A 16,017-nucleotide genomic window follows, 5' to 3' on the forward strand; every position below is an offset into this window, starting at 1 on the left:
TCTTCTACAACATTCACCAAGTTAAAAGTAATCGTTAACTTGACTGAGTTAATTTTCCCGAAACATATAATATAATTGGTAAATGTCTTAGCTATCGTGGAAAATAATAGAAATTATGTAATTAAATCGCCCTCATGAGAAATCGCTTTTGGCTCTTTTAAGGTAATTTTTACGTGATTACGTCTCGGAAAATTTCTTAGAGGTAAATAGCGGCCAATTACTGTTTGGAGTAGCTATTATTTCCCGATGAGACGTCGTTCTATTCGTTTCCATTCAAGTGACGACATCATTCACGTGCGTCGTCGTCGAATCGAGATAATGAGATAAGCAAGTGGTATACTATGATTGCAGGGGGTCATTAAATTAGGCAATCGGCTTCGATTCCGTTGGCCACTGCTTACGACGTTACTTAATTTGGGCGCTTTAAGGAAGGAGCGGCTCATCAGTTCCGTGGTGATTTTTTTTTTCCTTTTTTTCCAAGTTCCGTAAATTTTGGACCACCCAAACCACTAAAATCTTTTACGGAAATATTTTGTACTTTATCTGGATGTTTTGGTGCGCGTATGTTTTTTCCCCAAACAAATTGAAACGCTTGCACTAAAATTCAACTGAACTTCTGAATTTTTACTTTTGTATATAAAATAACACCACCCCAAATATATAACATACAGGGTAATTACTTAATTGCCCTTTTTGCATTTTAACTGATAAATCATTCATCCTTGAGACAAACTTCATAATTAGCAAAAATATCCAAATAACGTGTAGAACTCGGATAGCCATTCATGTTGAAATGGTTGTATAGTTATCAAAATAAAATAAAAAATCATTTTTTATTTGGTCACCTTGTCCTCAAAAACCCAATTGGATAATCTGATGATATCAGTCGCACCACGGTCATTTACTGCACACTAGGGCTCCCGAAGACAGGGAGCGGGGCCTACGATTTATTGACGATTCCGAACGGCCGCGTTTTATATTTTTTGTCTTTTTTATACCCGCGGAGAGGTTGGAGTGCTAACCCTTCGGTGTGAGACTCCCAACGGTAGCAATCTTGTTCTGTGGTCATGTTGTCGCCGTTTCTGTGGTGCCCCACGCGTCAGGAAATTTTCAGACAAGGACGAACCGGGTATCGAACTCACGACACCTCTAAACATACTTAAGTACTTTAGTCGAGTATCTTACTGACCTTGGGCTACCACGCCCCCGCCCCAAAATCCCGATAAGAAGTTGTTTCCCAGTCTCCCCTGAGGCCAACAAAAGAAACTTTCACGTTTCCAAGTGGAAACGTAGAGATATTTGAATTCCCAAAACGGAGGAAAGGGGTCATTCAAGTATTACGTCAGCATCGGGGGGAGGGGGTGTTTGAAGGTTGCTTACGTCATTAACCACCCTTTTTGAAGATATGAAATATTCTAGGCTGCTGACGAAATTTTGCTGACAAGGGGGGGGGGGGGAAAGGGGGGTCAGTGTTTTGCTGACAGGGAGGGGAGGGGGGCAGAAATGACTAAAAATCTGCTTACGTAATACTTGAATGGCCCCAAAGTTGGAGGAAAATATTGTACTTAGAAGCGTGGAATTTTTTATTTTTTTGGCTTCAAGAAGGACGGGGCGACAACTTTCTAATTGAGTTTTTGATAACAGGGTGTCCGTATAAAACTGTATATCTTTTATTTTAATAACTATACAACTCCTTGCAACATTAATGACGCATCTTTTAGTTCTACATGTTATTTAGATATTTTTTTTTTCTAATTGGTAGTATGTCTCTAGGATCAACGGTTCGCCTGTAAAATGTGGCAAGGGGGAATTAAGTAATCACCCTGCCTAATAATAAGAATAAACGACGCAATGGCTACACCAAATTAAAAAAACACCACCCATAAAAAAACATAAAATAACCATATAATCGTAACCCAACCATATAAACAACACCAAATTAAACTACTAATTACCTCAAAAAGTATGCAAGACTCATCAAGAAAACGCGGACTGATAATTTTCCTTCTGTTTTTTTGCATTCATTTTCTCAACTCTGATATTTACGTTAAGATGTATGTACGTGTCTAATTTTTGCTGCTTTTCTATGCATGTTTCACCATCCATGCTCGAAACTTTACTATGCTTTTTCCTCCGTAAAGAAAAAATTCTTGCCCATGGTGCCAACCTCACTACCACACAACAATCGGTTAATTTTTTTTTCAATATTCTAATAATTTGGCACGGTGTCTTGGCGCAGATTGTCCATATTTTTTCCACATGAATTTTTGCTGTTTTATTTCTTTCTGTCAGTATTTTAAATAATAACGAGTGCACCGGACTTTAACTTACAAAAAAATTAAGCGTAAAATGTTTACACTAAAACAAACTGAGTTGAAGAAAAATTAAAAATTTGGCTGATGCGAATATATACTAATTTATTAAAGATAAGAAAATTTTTTCGATTGCCTCTGCGTACAATCGAACCCACGTCTTTTCGCATGCCAAACGAGCGCGCTAGACTACTACGCTACAACGGCAACGAACCTCTCCATAGAACTATTCCCGTGAAGACAATTAAATTTTCTTTCCCGAATTCGTCTTCGCATCAGCAGCTGTTAAAACCACAGTGGCGGTCGGCTGAAGGTGGTTGTCTGTGGTTCCCAACTTCAAGGCGTCTTTTGTCCCTTAAATGAAGGTGTCACTTACAGTCAGGAAGACAGGGATCACGGCATCTGCCCCTTAAATGGAGGCGTCTTAGATTAGGAGTGTCCCTTAAACAGTTGTTTTACTGTATTTGTTCTTACTATGAAGCCATTTTTATTAAATCTTGCACTTTTATTGACGGCAGAGGATACATATATACAGAGCCATATACAAAATTCATATACAGAGCTGGACGTTTATTCAGTGTATGGCATAAGAGACGTCACACTCTTTGCTGGATCTCTTTATACGATATAAGATCCCGCCACAGTGGTGGTCGGTTGAAATTGGTTTCCAACTTCAAGGCGCAAATGCGAGCCGATCTTTCCGTTACAAGTCTCGTTACAGAGAGCAACAGGCCTACAAGCGGTACAAATATTCAATCCTCACTTCACTTCTGAAATATAGATGGCAGCACTGAAAAATCAAACTCAACACTAGATACGCACTTAGACTGTTACGTACACGCTCTTACACTTCCGGCATAACTCACTAGGTAGTAAATTGCCCGTGGCGATAGACCTGAATTGTGGTCGGTTTAAAAGAAAAAAAAAGCTGTTATAGCCTTCGTATGAATAGCGGAGAGTGACATCACACATCTTCAGATAAGTCTGAAGATGATGTCCTCGTGCCAAAAATGTCAGAGTGTGTAGGCCATTGACTGAGTTAGGTCGGACTATCCATTCACGGTCCCGTTTGACGCGTATAAGCTCAAAGGAAAGAAGTTCGTTGCTGCTGTAGCGTAATGGTCTAGCGTGCTCTTCCGGCATTCGTGAGGACGTGGGTTTAAATCCTCGTAGAGGCAGTCGAATTTTCTTTCCTGAATTCATCCTCGTATCCACCAGCTATTAAAACCTTCCTAAGAACTTCCTTTACCTTCCTCTAAAAATATGAGGTAAAGTTCACGAATACGCCAGTAAGGGGCCGTTTAAGTCCCCATCATTATCGATGGGGGGAGGGAGTTTCCGATTTGCTGACTTTTGATGACAAGGGGGGAAGGGGAGTTTGGATGATGCTTACGTCATCAACCAACCTTTATGAAAATATGAGTTAGGATTCGGAGGGGCAGAGCTGATGACGAAATTTTGCTGACAAGGGGGGGAGGGGGTCAGCGTTTTGCTGCCTTTGCTAACAAGGGAGGAGGGGGGTCAAAAATTGCTAAAAATTTGCTGACGTAATACTTGAACGGCCCCTAATTGAAAATAATCATAATTACTTAAATATAAATTTTCAATCCCTACCGGGCAATAATTGTAATTATTGACTTATATAATATAGTTTAACTAGTAATAATTTATAATTTAGGTTCAGGATTTTCTTCTGTCCGAAAAAGGATAAATTCTGGTTTTTTTTTCTTTGAACTTGATTCGTCACGAGAAAAAAAAGTTCAACTGAATTCAGGCAGAATTCGAATAAACCCCAAAGAAATTTATCTACCTAATGGTATACGTGGTAGCATTTCTATTGTGTGTCGCACTCTATGTGGAGAACCGGGGGAAGTCAATGCCTCCTACGTACCAGGTATTGCCCGAGCAGACAAGTTGTGAAACGCGCCTAACGAATGATGACGGACGTATCACTTTCGGAGATCAGACCCCCCATGCGTGAGCGGTCTTTCCGAACCATTCATACGCCCTTCTTTTCGTACAACTTCATTTCTGTATCTCGTGTAATTTCCCATAAAGTTTCGTTTGAAAGCCATACTGTACCAGATCTGTGGGGTTTGAAACATGTCGTATTTGGTGCGCGCTGTTTTATCTCAACGATTCAAATGACACCGAAAGAGATTTAGTGTACTGTAGGAACGCTCACTTACCAGGATCCACGATTTTAAACAAGAATTCGTCGCTGGAAGCGTTTTCCAATGGGTTCAGTACGTAATAAATACGCATCGCGTCGATGTCACCTGAAATCGAAAAGATTCGTTTAAGAAATAAATGAGACTAAATGGCAAATAAAAGACGATATTCTGATAAGAAATTGCATACTTGGTCAAGTTTTTGCTACCGTAGTTCATCGATAAGTGATTGATTGTTCGGGCGTCGTATATATAAGTTTGAGTGTTCGCTCACACGACCGTTCTTCAAGTTCACGGGTTGCCACTTGCCAGCATCAAATGTTTTGTGGTCCTTGAATTTTCCAAAAATGCCGAGAACCAAAAAAAATATTCTGATGATGCTGAACTTCCACCGTACATATTCGCGATTCCCAACCTAGAAAGGGGACGGGGCTTTAGCCTGGACACTGAAGAATCAGCCTTCGTTTCATTTTATTTATTTATTTTTCAATATTGTTATTGTCTTAAAGTGTGCCTTGGGCCAAAGTGTGTGTTTTGTATACATTTACTCCAAAATTAATTTAGGACCAGGGTGTGGGAGCCCTCTAAAAGTCATGGCCTCGTGCTCCGCCAAAAACCCTGCTCTAAGGACTCTCTGCTTGTATGAATGTTTGATAATAAGTCGTTTGAGACATGCTTATTTTTCATACCACATATCTGTGAATTGATAGAACTTTAATGACTTCGTTTCGCAGTCAAAAAGTCAAAATGAAATATATAATAGATATATTTTTTACAGCTCAATATTTTTGCGGCAAGTTGCGTGAAGGCGCTTGTCGATGACGCAGGGCCGCAACGAGGGTTTTTGTCACCCGGGGCAAACATGATTTTGCCACACCCCCCAAACTTTAAAATTCTATAATTTTATAACGTTGTTCTTTGTTGTTCCAACCTAAAACTGCCGTCCTCTAAATTTTCCCGCCAGGGGCAGTTGCCCCCCTCCCCTCTATATTTATGGCCCTTTGATGAAGCAGCCCATTCCAATTGTTTTTGTTTTAACCCTCTAGGTCCCGTATTTATTCGAATACACGTAGCAAATACATGGAGAAAAAATCCTTTATACCACATTTCTTTAAAAAAATTCGTTCTAATTAATTTAATTGCTGTGTTGGTGCATTGTTTCACTTAAAAATATGCTTACAGCACCACTTTACATCCGTTTCTGTTTTAAGGGGAAAAAATCAATACCTTCTTATGGGGGATGAACTATTGAGGGTCAAAATTTATGGTAAACTTCATCTTTCGATGCATGTGAGCCAACCAAATGCGTAGAAGGTCGTTGCGATAACGAGATCTGGAACCATGGTTTCCAAGAGTAAAAATGAAGAGCTTATTTTCAAGAAGGAACATTTCCATAATTACTACATTTACAAAGTAGAATTAAAATTCTTTTTTTCTTCTCCGGAATGGGCGCTTTTGCAAAAGTGGGAAATAATACAACACAGGCAGTATAAGAATATTCAAATACATATTATATTTCTTGATCAACACTCAAGGGAGTTAGTTATCTACATTTAAGTTTTGGAAATGTTCCATTTTGAAAGAAAAGTTAGTGGATATGTTACCTTTGATTCAAAATTGGAGCTGTTTAAGTCCAAAAAATTGGAAATTCCTACGCCACCTGTCGATTTTAGAAGGTTAACCCAGCCAAGGACTCTACTCTCTCTCATGAGCAACATAAGAAGCACGATCGTTCTACAATAGAACCTCCCGTAACGGACACTCCCGTTAGCGGACACCTCCATTAACGGAAACTTTTTTGAATGACGTCTACGGGACTCAATGTATTTTGCTATCCATTAACGGACACTTAGCGGACAAAACTTTCGTTATCGAGAGGTTCTACTGTAGAATGCGATTTATGCTTCGATAACGTATTGATGTGTAGTTATGTTTCTCTATTTTGTCTGATCTCTAATTGGCATGTAACGATACCATGTCTCAGGACCTGTGAATGAAGTGCCCTATTCGGCTCCCACAGCTGAGTCCTGCCTGTATTAGTTTATCACAATATTTATGATCACAATATTATGATTGGTGGGCGCTCGGGAGTGTTCGTGGTCGCACTGGGGGGGAGGGGTTTGTTGGTGGGCAGGGATCCAGTCCTGTGTGGCTGATCTTGGGGGGCCCCGTGGGGGAAAGATGATATCATAATTCAGCGGTGACCTTTCAGTTAGAAATTCCTTGGAATATGGACTTGGTCACCGTTCGGTTAGGTTGTTAGGATAATGTAGAATGTGACTTTGAAAGTGCTTCTGAAAAATGTGCCATTTCGAAAAAATCCCTTAACACCAGTATAAAAACCGCTTTGTTATGTCCCCCTCCCCCCTTTTGAATGAAAAATACCGAAGTGAGAATGAACAAGTTGGGTATGTTCCCTTTTTGGTACAAACAACCAACTTTGCATCGTAGTGTCTACCAAAAATATCCCCGTTTTAGAATAAACCTTATTGGATAATGCAACAGAGCTCACCCCAAAGATTCAGAAACTGCATTAAAAGCGCATTGTGAAAAAAAGTGGAAATGCTCCCTTTTGAAAATAACTGAACTAATTTTAGCCACGTAGAAGAAGGGGGAGGGGGGGGGGTTCTTCAGAACATTAGCTCGCTATAGCGGTAAAGCCACGAAAGAGCGATTTAAATTACTCACCTTGGGTGAAGTTCTTGACGCCGTGGTCACCGAGCCTCTTGTTGATAATCTTCCCGTGCGACGGACTAGAAGTGACGACGAAAGTCAGTTCTGAAGCTGGACTGTCCCTGTCGGCAGCTTTGAGCACCTTATTGCTGAACCTGAATCCGATAGCGTTGCTTTTCAGCACGTTCAGCCAGGTGACGCCCTTGTTGACCACCAGATACGGAGGCAGGTTATCTACCGGCACGATCTCGATCGGTATTTTCACGGGTTTCTTGTGTAGCCGCCCGTGATCGGGATGGAGGTAGAACTCCCTATATTTGCCGTCGGCTACCAGAAGGGAGAAACTGTCCCGGGAGCTCTCGCTGCCGTCGTGTTTGTAGGTTATGGCATTTCTCGTCAAGTCGGACATCGTGAACGAGGTGATGGATCTCGTCCTGTTCCACAGCAGCACGCCGTGCACTGGAAACTGCGTTATCTGGAAAACGATCTTCTCCGGTCTGGTGTCCATGTCCTCGGCCTTGAGCTCGAATGGAGTTATCATCAACTCGTCGCCCTCCTTCACGCGGACGGGCTTCACTTTCACCACGGGCCTCTTGTTGTTGACTTCCGTTATCGTTATGGTGAAAGTCCTGTAAACCGTGTTGTATCCGTCACTGACCTCGAACTCGAACGTGTCGATTTTCGACTCGTCCCTGCTCGTGTGCACGTAATACACCTTGTTACCGGCCAAATCCAACTGCGTGAAGGTTGTTATCGGGATCCCGGGAAAATCGGTGCTCTCGAGATGACCTTTCGATGGAATCGCGTTCACTGTGTATATCAGGTCGTTCTCCTCGTTGTCAGGATCGAAGCTGCTCAGAACGTCGGTGCTGAGCAAGACGCGACCCCCTTCGGGCACGTGAGTTCCTTTGCTGGTCACCTCTGGGTAAACGATGTCCAGACCTTCGACCGTTATCCAAAAATGTCGACCGACGAAAGGGTTGAATCCGTCCGTGAGATCGAAGCTGAACGAATCTCTGATCCCTCCTTCGCCCGAATTACTGTACAGGATCCGCTCGTTGTCTACGTCATCCTGGGTGAAATTCATGCCCTTGGTGAAGTTGTATATTATCGTTCCGTTGTCATCCAAATATGACAGGTATCCATATTCTGGGACACTTCGGAGGACGTAAGATATGGCGTCGTCCTCAGTGTCCAAGTCTTCGGCTTTCAACTGCTTGCTGGTCAATGTCTTCGCGTCTCCGATGTCCACTTCCAAGCCGTCGTTGATCACCAGACGTGGCGTTTCGTCATCCACCGACAGAATCACGACCAAGATGGTCTTCGTCGCGTTGAACTTTCCGTCGGTGACCATCAGTTCGAACTCGTCCTCGGTCGTTTCGCTGTCATCGTGCTGGTAGATGATGTTCGATCCCTCGGACAACCGCTCCAGAGAGAACCTCTGGATCGGTACGGTACCCGTCGGCAGTTGAGAAGCTATGACCCCGTGGGACGGATTCCTGGTGACAATAAACTCCAGCTCATCTTTGGGTACGTCCATGTCCACGGCGTTTAAAATCGGGAGTTCAATAGTGAGGTCGTTGCCTTCCATGACAATGAACTCTCGCGCAAAGATTTCTGGTACCTCGTCATTGGCAGGTGTGATTTCGATTTTGAACCTCACGTTTGGAGAGGAATTAATCGTGTCCGAACAGTACAGGCTGAAATGGTCTTTGATCGCTTCGATCCCGTCGTGCACGCTCTGTCTGTAGTAAACGTGTCCCATCAAGAGATCCGCGAATTTAAAACTCCTGACTCTAGCACCTGCTTTCGGTCTCTGAAACCCCACGTCGGGAATCGTATCATGGATGTGACCGTAAGTGGGTTGCTCGACGATGAAGCACGTTATGTTCTCTACTGGGGTGTCCAAGTCCGTCACGTTGACGTGGTGAAGCGTTATCTTCGTCTCGCTGCCTTCATCAACACGTATCGAGTCTCTGGCTTGAATTTCGGGAGCCGAATTATCGACGGGTTTCACGAGGACCGCGATTTGCACGTCCTCGACGGCATTGCCACCGACTACCCACTCGTCTGACATATCGTTCACTGTGAGACTGAAAGTATCGACTGCCGTGGCGTAACCGATCTCGTCACCGTCGTGGACGTAAAATACTTTGTGGTTGAAGATATCGTCCTGTTTGAAGCGGTCTGACGTGGTTCCGTCCACTTCTATGAAGCCCATGATAGGCGGCTCTTCGACGATGAAAGTGATCATTCGATCCTCCGTGTCGGGATCTGTAGCTCTGATGATGTCGCTCGCTATCTCGACTCTACCTCCTTCGATGACCTCTAGCTCGACCCCAAGGACGGCCGGAACCATCTGTAATATTGGTGCCTCGTCGTCGATGTTCTTCACGTTTATAGTCAAAGTTATGGGTATCTCGTGGACTCCATCGCTCACCTCCACACTGACGGTGTCTCTTTCCATTTCTGACCCGTTGTTGCTGTAGGTCACCAAGCCCCTGTCGATGTCCAGCTTCGTGAAAACGTCTCCTGGTGCGAGATCTTTCGTTCCGACTTGGAACGCGCCGTGTCTCGGACCAGCTTTTAAAGTGAAGGATATCTTCTCGGGTAACGTGTCTTCGTCCACGACGTTCAACACATCGGGAGTCAACGGAACGAACCCATTCTCGTAAACTTCGAGTGGGGCCGTGTGGACGACGGGGGCCTTGTTGTTAACCGGTTGCACGAGTATCATGAGTTTCTGGTCGGGAAGGGTGTTCCCGGATGCGTCGATCACTTCGAAATCGATCTGAATCAGGCGGACTACCATACCTATTTCCACGGATGGCGATTGGTAAGCGATTTTGTGATGGTTTATTTCAGCTTGAGTGAAACGCTCCACAATATCTGCAGGGTGGTCCAGGTGAACTATTCGACCTGGTTCGATGGGGTTGTTCGTATCGGTGTCGAAAGGCTGACGCGTTATGCGAATTTTCAGTTCCTCGTCCGACGTCTCATTGTCGACGAATCGCACGTTATCGCTTCTGATGACGGTCAAGGTGAACTCATCTACGCTCATGTGCAGGGTACAGCCGGGGTGAAGACGCGGAGCCGATTCGTCTTTTGGGAGTATTTTAATCAGTAGTTCTTGAGGCGGGGAAACATTCGGAGGGACGTTGTCGTCGCTGACCGTGAACTGGATCACGTCGATCACCGGACTGTGAAGATAATAGCCGACATCATGCCTATAAAATATATTGCCCTCCATGAGGTCCTCTTGAGTCCAAGTAGTTACGGGCCTTTCGTAATAGTCGTCGACGAATATCCAATCATCGATGTCCGTATCAGGTGATTCTAACAATTTCTGTATGATGAGGCCTCCACGTGATGAGTTTCTGACCATTTGGAATGTGATGGCTGAATCGTCGCTGTCGATGTCGGTAGCGCTGAGCACAAACGGCGTTATTTCGATCTCCTCGCCACGTACGATAGAGAGTCCGGTGTTCACGTACACCGCTGGTGGATCGTCGTCTTCTGGATAGATAGTGATCGGGAAGAGGAACTCAATCTGGTGCTCGCCATCGTCGGCTCTGAAGACGATGTTGTCGCTCAGGGAATTGCTGCCATCGTGCTCGTAAGTCACCAGGTCTCTATCCAGTTGTGTCGCCGTGAACTGCTTCACCGGTTTCCCTGAACGCAATATCTTACCATGTTTCAATCCTCCGATGACGTTTATCGTTACGTCCTTGATATTGTTTTCGTCAGAAATTTTCAGGTTCTTGACGCTTTGTATTCTCCTGGACTGGCCTTCGAAGAGCACCAGGCCGTTGTTGCCGGCTGCGACGGGAGCTAAAGTGTTCATTGGGTTCACTACGATCGTCAGGCTGAAGGGGTCCGAGCTCAGCCCTTCGCTGTCGATTATTTCCATCGTCAGCGAGAAGTAACGTCGCTCATCCGAATCCGAAAACGGGGGTCTGTAAGCGATTTTGAAATCCCCGAGGTCTCTCTGGAAGAACGACGTAATGGGTACGTTTTGATCATCAGTACTCACTATGATACCCTCCTCGGGACTCAATGGCACGGTGATGTTGAAAATCAGATCGTCCGAGGGTGTTTCGAAGTCTTCGGCTATTAGGACATTCGGCATTATGGGAGTCATCACGAACTGATTCACGTCCATCAACAACAACGCACTGAAGCTCAGTTGAGGAGGTGTGTTTTCGGACCCTTCCTTGATTCGCACGAGCACCTGGAAATATTCCTGTTTGATCGTCTCCCCGTCGCTGTCGACAAGTTCGACAACCATGGGTATGAAATCCTTATTCGGAGATCTGTTCTCGATGTCGTGCTGGTAGCGTAGGTCGCTGTTCAGAAACTTCTCGCAATCTTGTAGCTTGCCCTTGGAGTTGTCGTTGACGAGCCGCCCGTACCTCGGCTGTCGGCTGAATCTGCCGAGGACGGCCACGCGACAGAAGTGCTTGCTGGGGTCGTAGGTGAACTGCAGCGTACGACCGTCGATCGAGTTACTCGTCCCTCCCAAGTTGTCGACCATCAAAGGCATATTCTTCGTCACTATTTCCAACTGGTCGAAGAGTACCTGGACGTTAATCACCACCGGAACGATCAGCGTATCCTCTCTGGAATCGTAGCGCACCATCAGAGTCACTTTATCCACCGACGGTGTCCTTGCACCGAAATGCGTGTACTCTACTTCCCGAGCTCCGAACCGACACGGGAACACGGGCGGTCTCAGATGACCGGGATGACGGGGCGAATCATTGTCGATAACTCGAACAGTACACCTGTCCCCATAGCTGACGCGGATCTTGAAGTCTATCTCAGGATCCACGTACACCGAACGTCCGAACGGAACGGATATCACTTCATTAGCGGCGATCAGGTGCTCCTGGATCGATGTTTTCCGAGATTTTTTGAGGCCCTCGGCGCGGAATATCAGGGTTGAAAGCAGGGTGACGAAGAAGACGAGAGGTGCTGAACAGCATTTTCTAGGAGACATCCTCGGATAACAGAATGGTTTAGGACTTTAAATGCCCATATATCAGCGAATAGATTGAGAAAAAGAAGTTGAGCAAAACCACTGATAGAGCAGCAGTATAAAGTGAGGGAACCAGAAGTTCTAATTTCATAACCGCATGTTCTCTGACCCGGTGCTCAAAGAAACCGGGGGAGGAGTTCGCTTCTCTTCTTCTCTATTGGGTGAGAGTTTTTTCTACTTTTTTTACCAAAGACTTTTCCACTCTAAAACATCCAGATGGAGGGGGAGGAAAATATGAACACAGGCGATTTTCTCCAACCACACACATATAGTAATTTCTCTCTCTTTTTTCTTCTTTCGTCGTCATTCCTTCAAGAATCCTCTTGGAATGGACCAAGAGAATGAGAGAGAAAGTGCTCTTCTCTTATCATATCCATATCTGAAGGTGAAATTTATCTACATCCTGTGCGTAGAAAAAGGAGTCTCCCCCCCCCCCTATTCCCTTAAGAGTTTTCCTACCGGTGTGGACACTCAAAATGTTTAAAGGAAATTAAATTCAAAATTGATTTATTTTTGGATGGTTTTTGTTTTTAAAGTAGCTCAAAGTTGTCAGGATATTATATCCGTGCACAAGTTGGCGTAATTGTTAAAACAATGAGAGTTTACGTGTGTAAATTAAAACTACTGTGTCGTAGTAACTGATAATACAGTCGACGCCTCTTATTAGAATCACTGATAATGTTATGTTATCATTTGGGTATTGTTATCACTACTGTGAAGAACGGAACGGACCAATATCATAACGTAAGGAAAAATTCGTGAAAAGTTATCGGGACTTTTCGGATAATGTTATAATTTTTTTCCGTCGAAAGGTTTTTTTTTGTGCATTTTGAAGATTTAACCAAACGTATTTTTTTCCCTGTAAAGTTATCGTTATCAAGCTACCAAGACTATGTAGGAGGCTAGAAGGCTCCCCCCCCCTTCTTGTTGACAAATATTGCCGTACTTACTGTCGTGATCAGTCCATAGTATTTCACAGTGATCCATATACGTGTGGAGCTGCTTTCGCAATAGCCGTTTTATAATGAAGGGAAATATATGGTGAAAAAAATAATCCCTTTCCTTTCAGTTTTTGATCAATTTCTTTTTCCGTGAAACTTTCTCAAGGGATCTATGAAACGTATTGTGTAAATTTAAAAAACAAAATTCGTAAAATTATACTGATATACATTAGACAGTTCCATTCTACATATAATTTCGATCATTGCGACACCCTTCTCTGGCTACTGTCCTCCCCCAAACTGCTGCGTTCATGAGATTGACCCCATTATGTCATGATTACTCAGTGGTTCCCCCACCTTTTTTTGTCATTCCCCACCTAAGTATCTTGTAAAACCCCGATGCCCCCCCCCCCCCCGCGAGACAAACGTGGGAGTGGGGCGAGAAAGGACAAGACTATGGAAAATTGCAAAAAAATCTGTTAAAATTTGTTGAAAAAGGGTTGAAAACTCGAAACTTCCTTGGGCAGATCCTCTGCGCTCCCCTCTTATCTCAAATTAGCCTGTGTCCTCCCCCCCCCCCAAACGAAACTAGGTCCTACTTACGCCCCTGTTCCCTTTCCTGTGACGTGTATACACCTCTCGATAACCAATACCCGTGGTACCGAAAATTTTGTCCACTAACGAGGACTGAGGACTGTCCCTTGATGGATATCATTAAGGTCCGTCGGCGTAATTTTAAATTGTCCGTTATCAGGAGGTGTGCACTAAAAGGGAGTTTCCGTTATTACGGGAGGAATTTAGTGTTAGAGTTTTTCTCAACTCGTAGTGAGTGAAGTGTAATGAATGAATAATGAATTCACACAGTGAAGTATTATCGAGTAGGGCCACAGGGATTCGAGTGAAATCGGGAGCCCTACATTATATTGATTGTGCTCCCAGAAAAAAATCGAATTGCTCCCCTTAAAAATCATATTTTCTCCTCTGTAGGGCGTGGGCCCCACAGGGATCTAACTGCTGCTAGATATAGTTTTCCCCTTAAAACTAGTGCCGCGCTCATGTCCAGCCTGGTCCTAAAGACATTCACAAATATTTGTTAACCCCCCCCCCCTCCCCCCACCTGCTGCAATAAAGCACCAGCGGCATAGGCTAGCTTCACACTGGCCCAGCGTAGCCCAATGTTTCTTGGTGAATATATACTCCCGTGTTGAGACTGTTGGCATTTTTCGACCAATGTGTGGGAAGAGGGATTACACGATCGGTTAGGAATGCGGTTCCTTTTTGATTTGGGGAGGAGGGGGTGGAAGGTCCTGGTCGTTCTCTCCGACCAGCCTTTCAATATCTTGCCCGAGTGGCGTTGTAGTAAGATGCTCGTTTTCCACCACGAAGATGAAGATTGCCGTCAGGTTCGTGAGTTCGATCTTCGGGAAAGAATATAGATAACAAGTTCTTCCCCCCCCCCCACATCGAAGTGGTGGTCGGTCGGTCATCGATAGATGGCGCCTCTATTTCCGACCCAACTGGATTGGTAGCTAAATTTCTGTACAGCATTAGAACCACAGTTGAGGGGTGCCGGGGTAAGATGCTCGTCTTACACCAGTGTTTCCCAAAGTGGGCAATATCGCCCCCGGTGGGCGATGGAATGGTCCAAGGGGGCGATAGAACCTACTGATTTAACATAGGATCCTATGGGTTTACTTGAGTTGGGAGGGGCAATGAGAAGAAAAAATTTCTGATGAAGGGGGCGATGGAACAAAAAGTTTGGGAAACTATGTCTTACACCATGAAGATTCCCGTCAGGTCCGTGGGTTCGATCCTAGCGAAAAAATATAGATAATAAGTTCTTTTTACCTACCGATCCTGGGGTGACCACGATAGATGGTGCCTTCACTTCCCACCCAACTCTAATAACAGTAACAATCTAATAAAAGTAGGAAATTGCCGTATGGCAATATGAACGGGTGAAGATCATTGGCGGAGATAGACTTGGAAGTCTGGGGGGGGGGGGGGGAGGGGCAAGATAATGATGATGTCAATTCATATTACATTAGATACATTATTTCATACATTAGATTAGTCGACTCCACCTTTGACGCTGGGGGGGGGGGGCAACGTCCCTCATGCCCCCCCCCCCGTATCCCTACCCATGTGTGAGGTAAAGTATAGTAGCCTCCAACATTTGATGACTATTGTCAATGATGGAGTGGCCACACTACTCACACGTGACCAACCTTGGTATACATTGAGCAATGCTGGACGAACACGATTGTGGCTCGCTCTAGCTGAACAGCAGTATTACAGAAATGCGTTGTCTGATCAGATTGTCTGCCCGATTCTTATTGCTGAGCCATGCTCTGAATGGCTGTTTAAAAATTCCACTTAAAGCTAATTTTAACTATTTTTTCCACGTATGATTTACGTATACGTGTCGTATACCAAGATGGTTTTGATCGAACTTACGAGAGAGAGAGAGCAGTTGCTTTTCTCTAAAAGAGTTTCGCTTTTGTCGTTCCCGCCTGAGTATAGATGACAGCTGCTGCATAGCATTCACTGGCCCTCAAAATTTGAGGCGCTCAAGTTTCCCAGAAACGAACGAGCGTTCCACTTCCCGCGGAACGGAGCAGGTAGAGACGACGATGAATGATCGCTAACGAGATGATGAAAAGTATTTTAAGAAGGGATTCGGCAATTATCAGATTTGCAGCATCCGTTTCACTCGGGTGAGAACAAGACCGGGCTTTCATTCTTTCTCACCATACGCATATGCATTTCTCTAATGGTTTTCCAGCACATTTTGTGCTCAGAACGCGCATGTGCTCCCGGTAATTATTGAGTCGTACCGTATTTCTCCGGGAACAAAAACTAGGAAACAGCACGAGAGCTCG

General features: G+C 44.4%; 1 protein-coding gene across 1 annotated transcript in view; it reads right to left on the reverse strand.

The window, feature by feature from the left end:
* The window catches only part of LOC149064636 (FRAS1-related extracellular matrix protein 2-like), a 40,470-nt gene extending 28,273 nt beyond the window's left edge, over positions 1-12,197 (reverse strand). Inside the window, exons 1-2 of the mRNA XM_089255144.1 lie at positions 7,172-12,197; positions 4,502-4,591 (exon numbers count right to left, since the gene is read on the reverse strand). Coding sequence (XP_089111270.1) covers positions 4,502-4,591; positions 7,172-12,155 — 5,074 coding nt within the window. The 5' untranslated portion in view covers positions 12,156-12,197. The remainder of the gene's footprint in view (positions 1-4,501; positions 4,592-7,171) is intronic.
* Positions 12,198-16,017: the final 3,820 nt, after the last annotated feature.

Source organism: Pholcus phalangioides, unplaced genomic scaffold (genome assembly GCF_987345545.1).
Source record: "Pholcus phalangioides strain wild (caught in Gottingen) unplaced genomic scaffold, Ppha-v1.0 ptg000042l_1, whole genome shotgun sequence".
NCBI lineage: Eukaryota > Metazoa > Arthropoda > Arachnida > Araneae > Pholcidae > Pholcus > Pholcus phalangioides.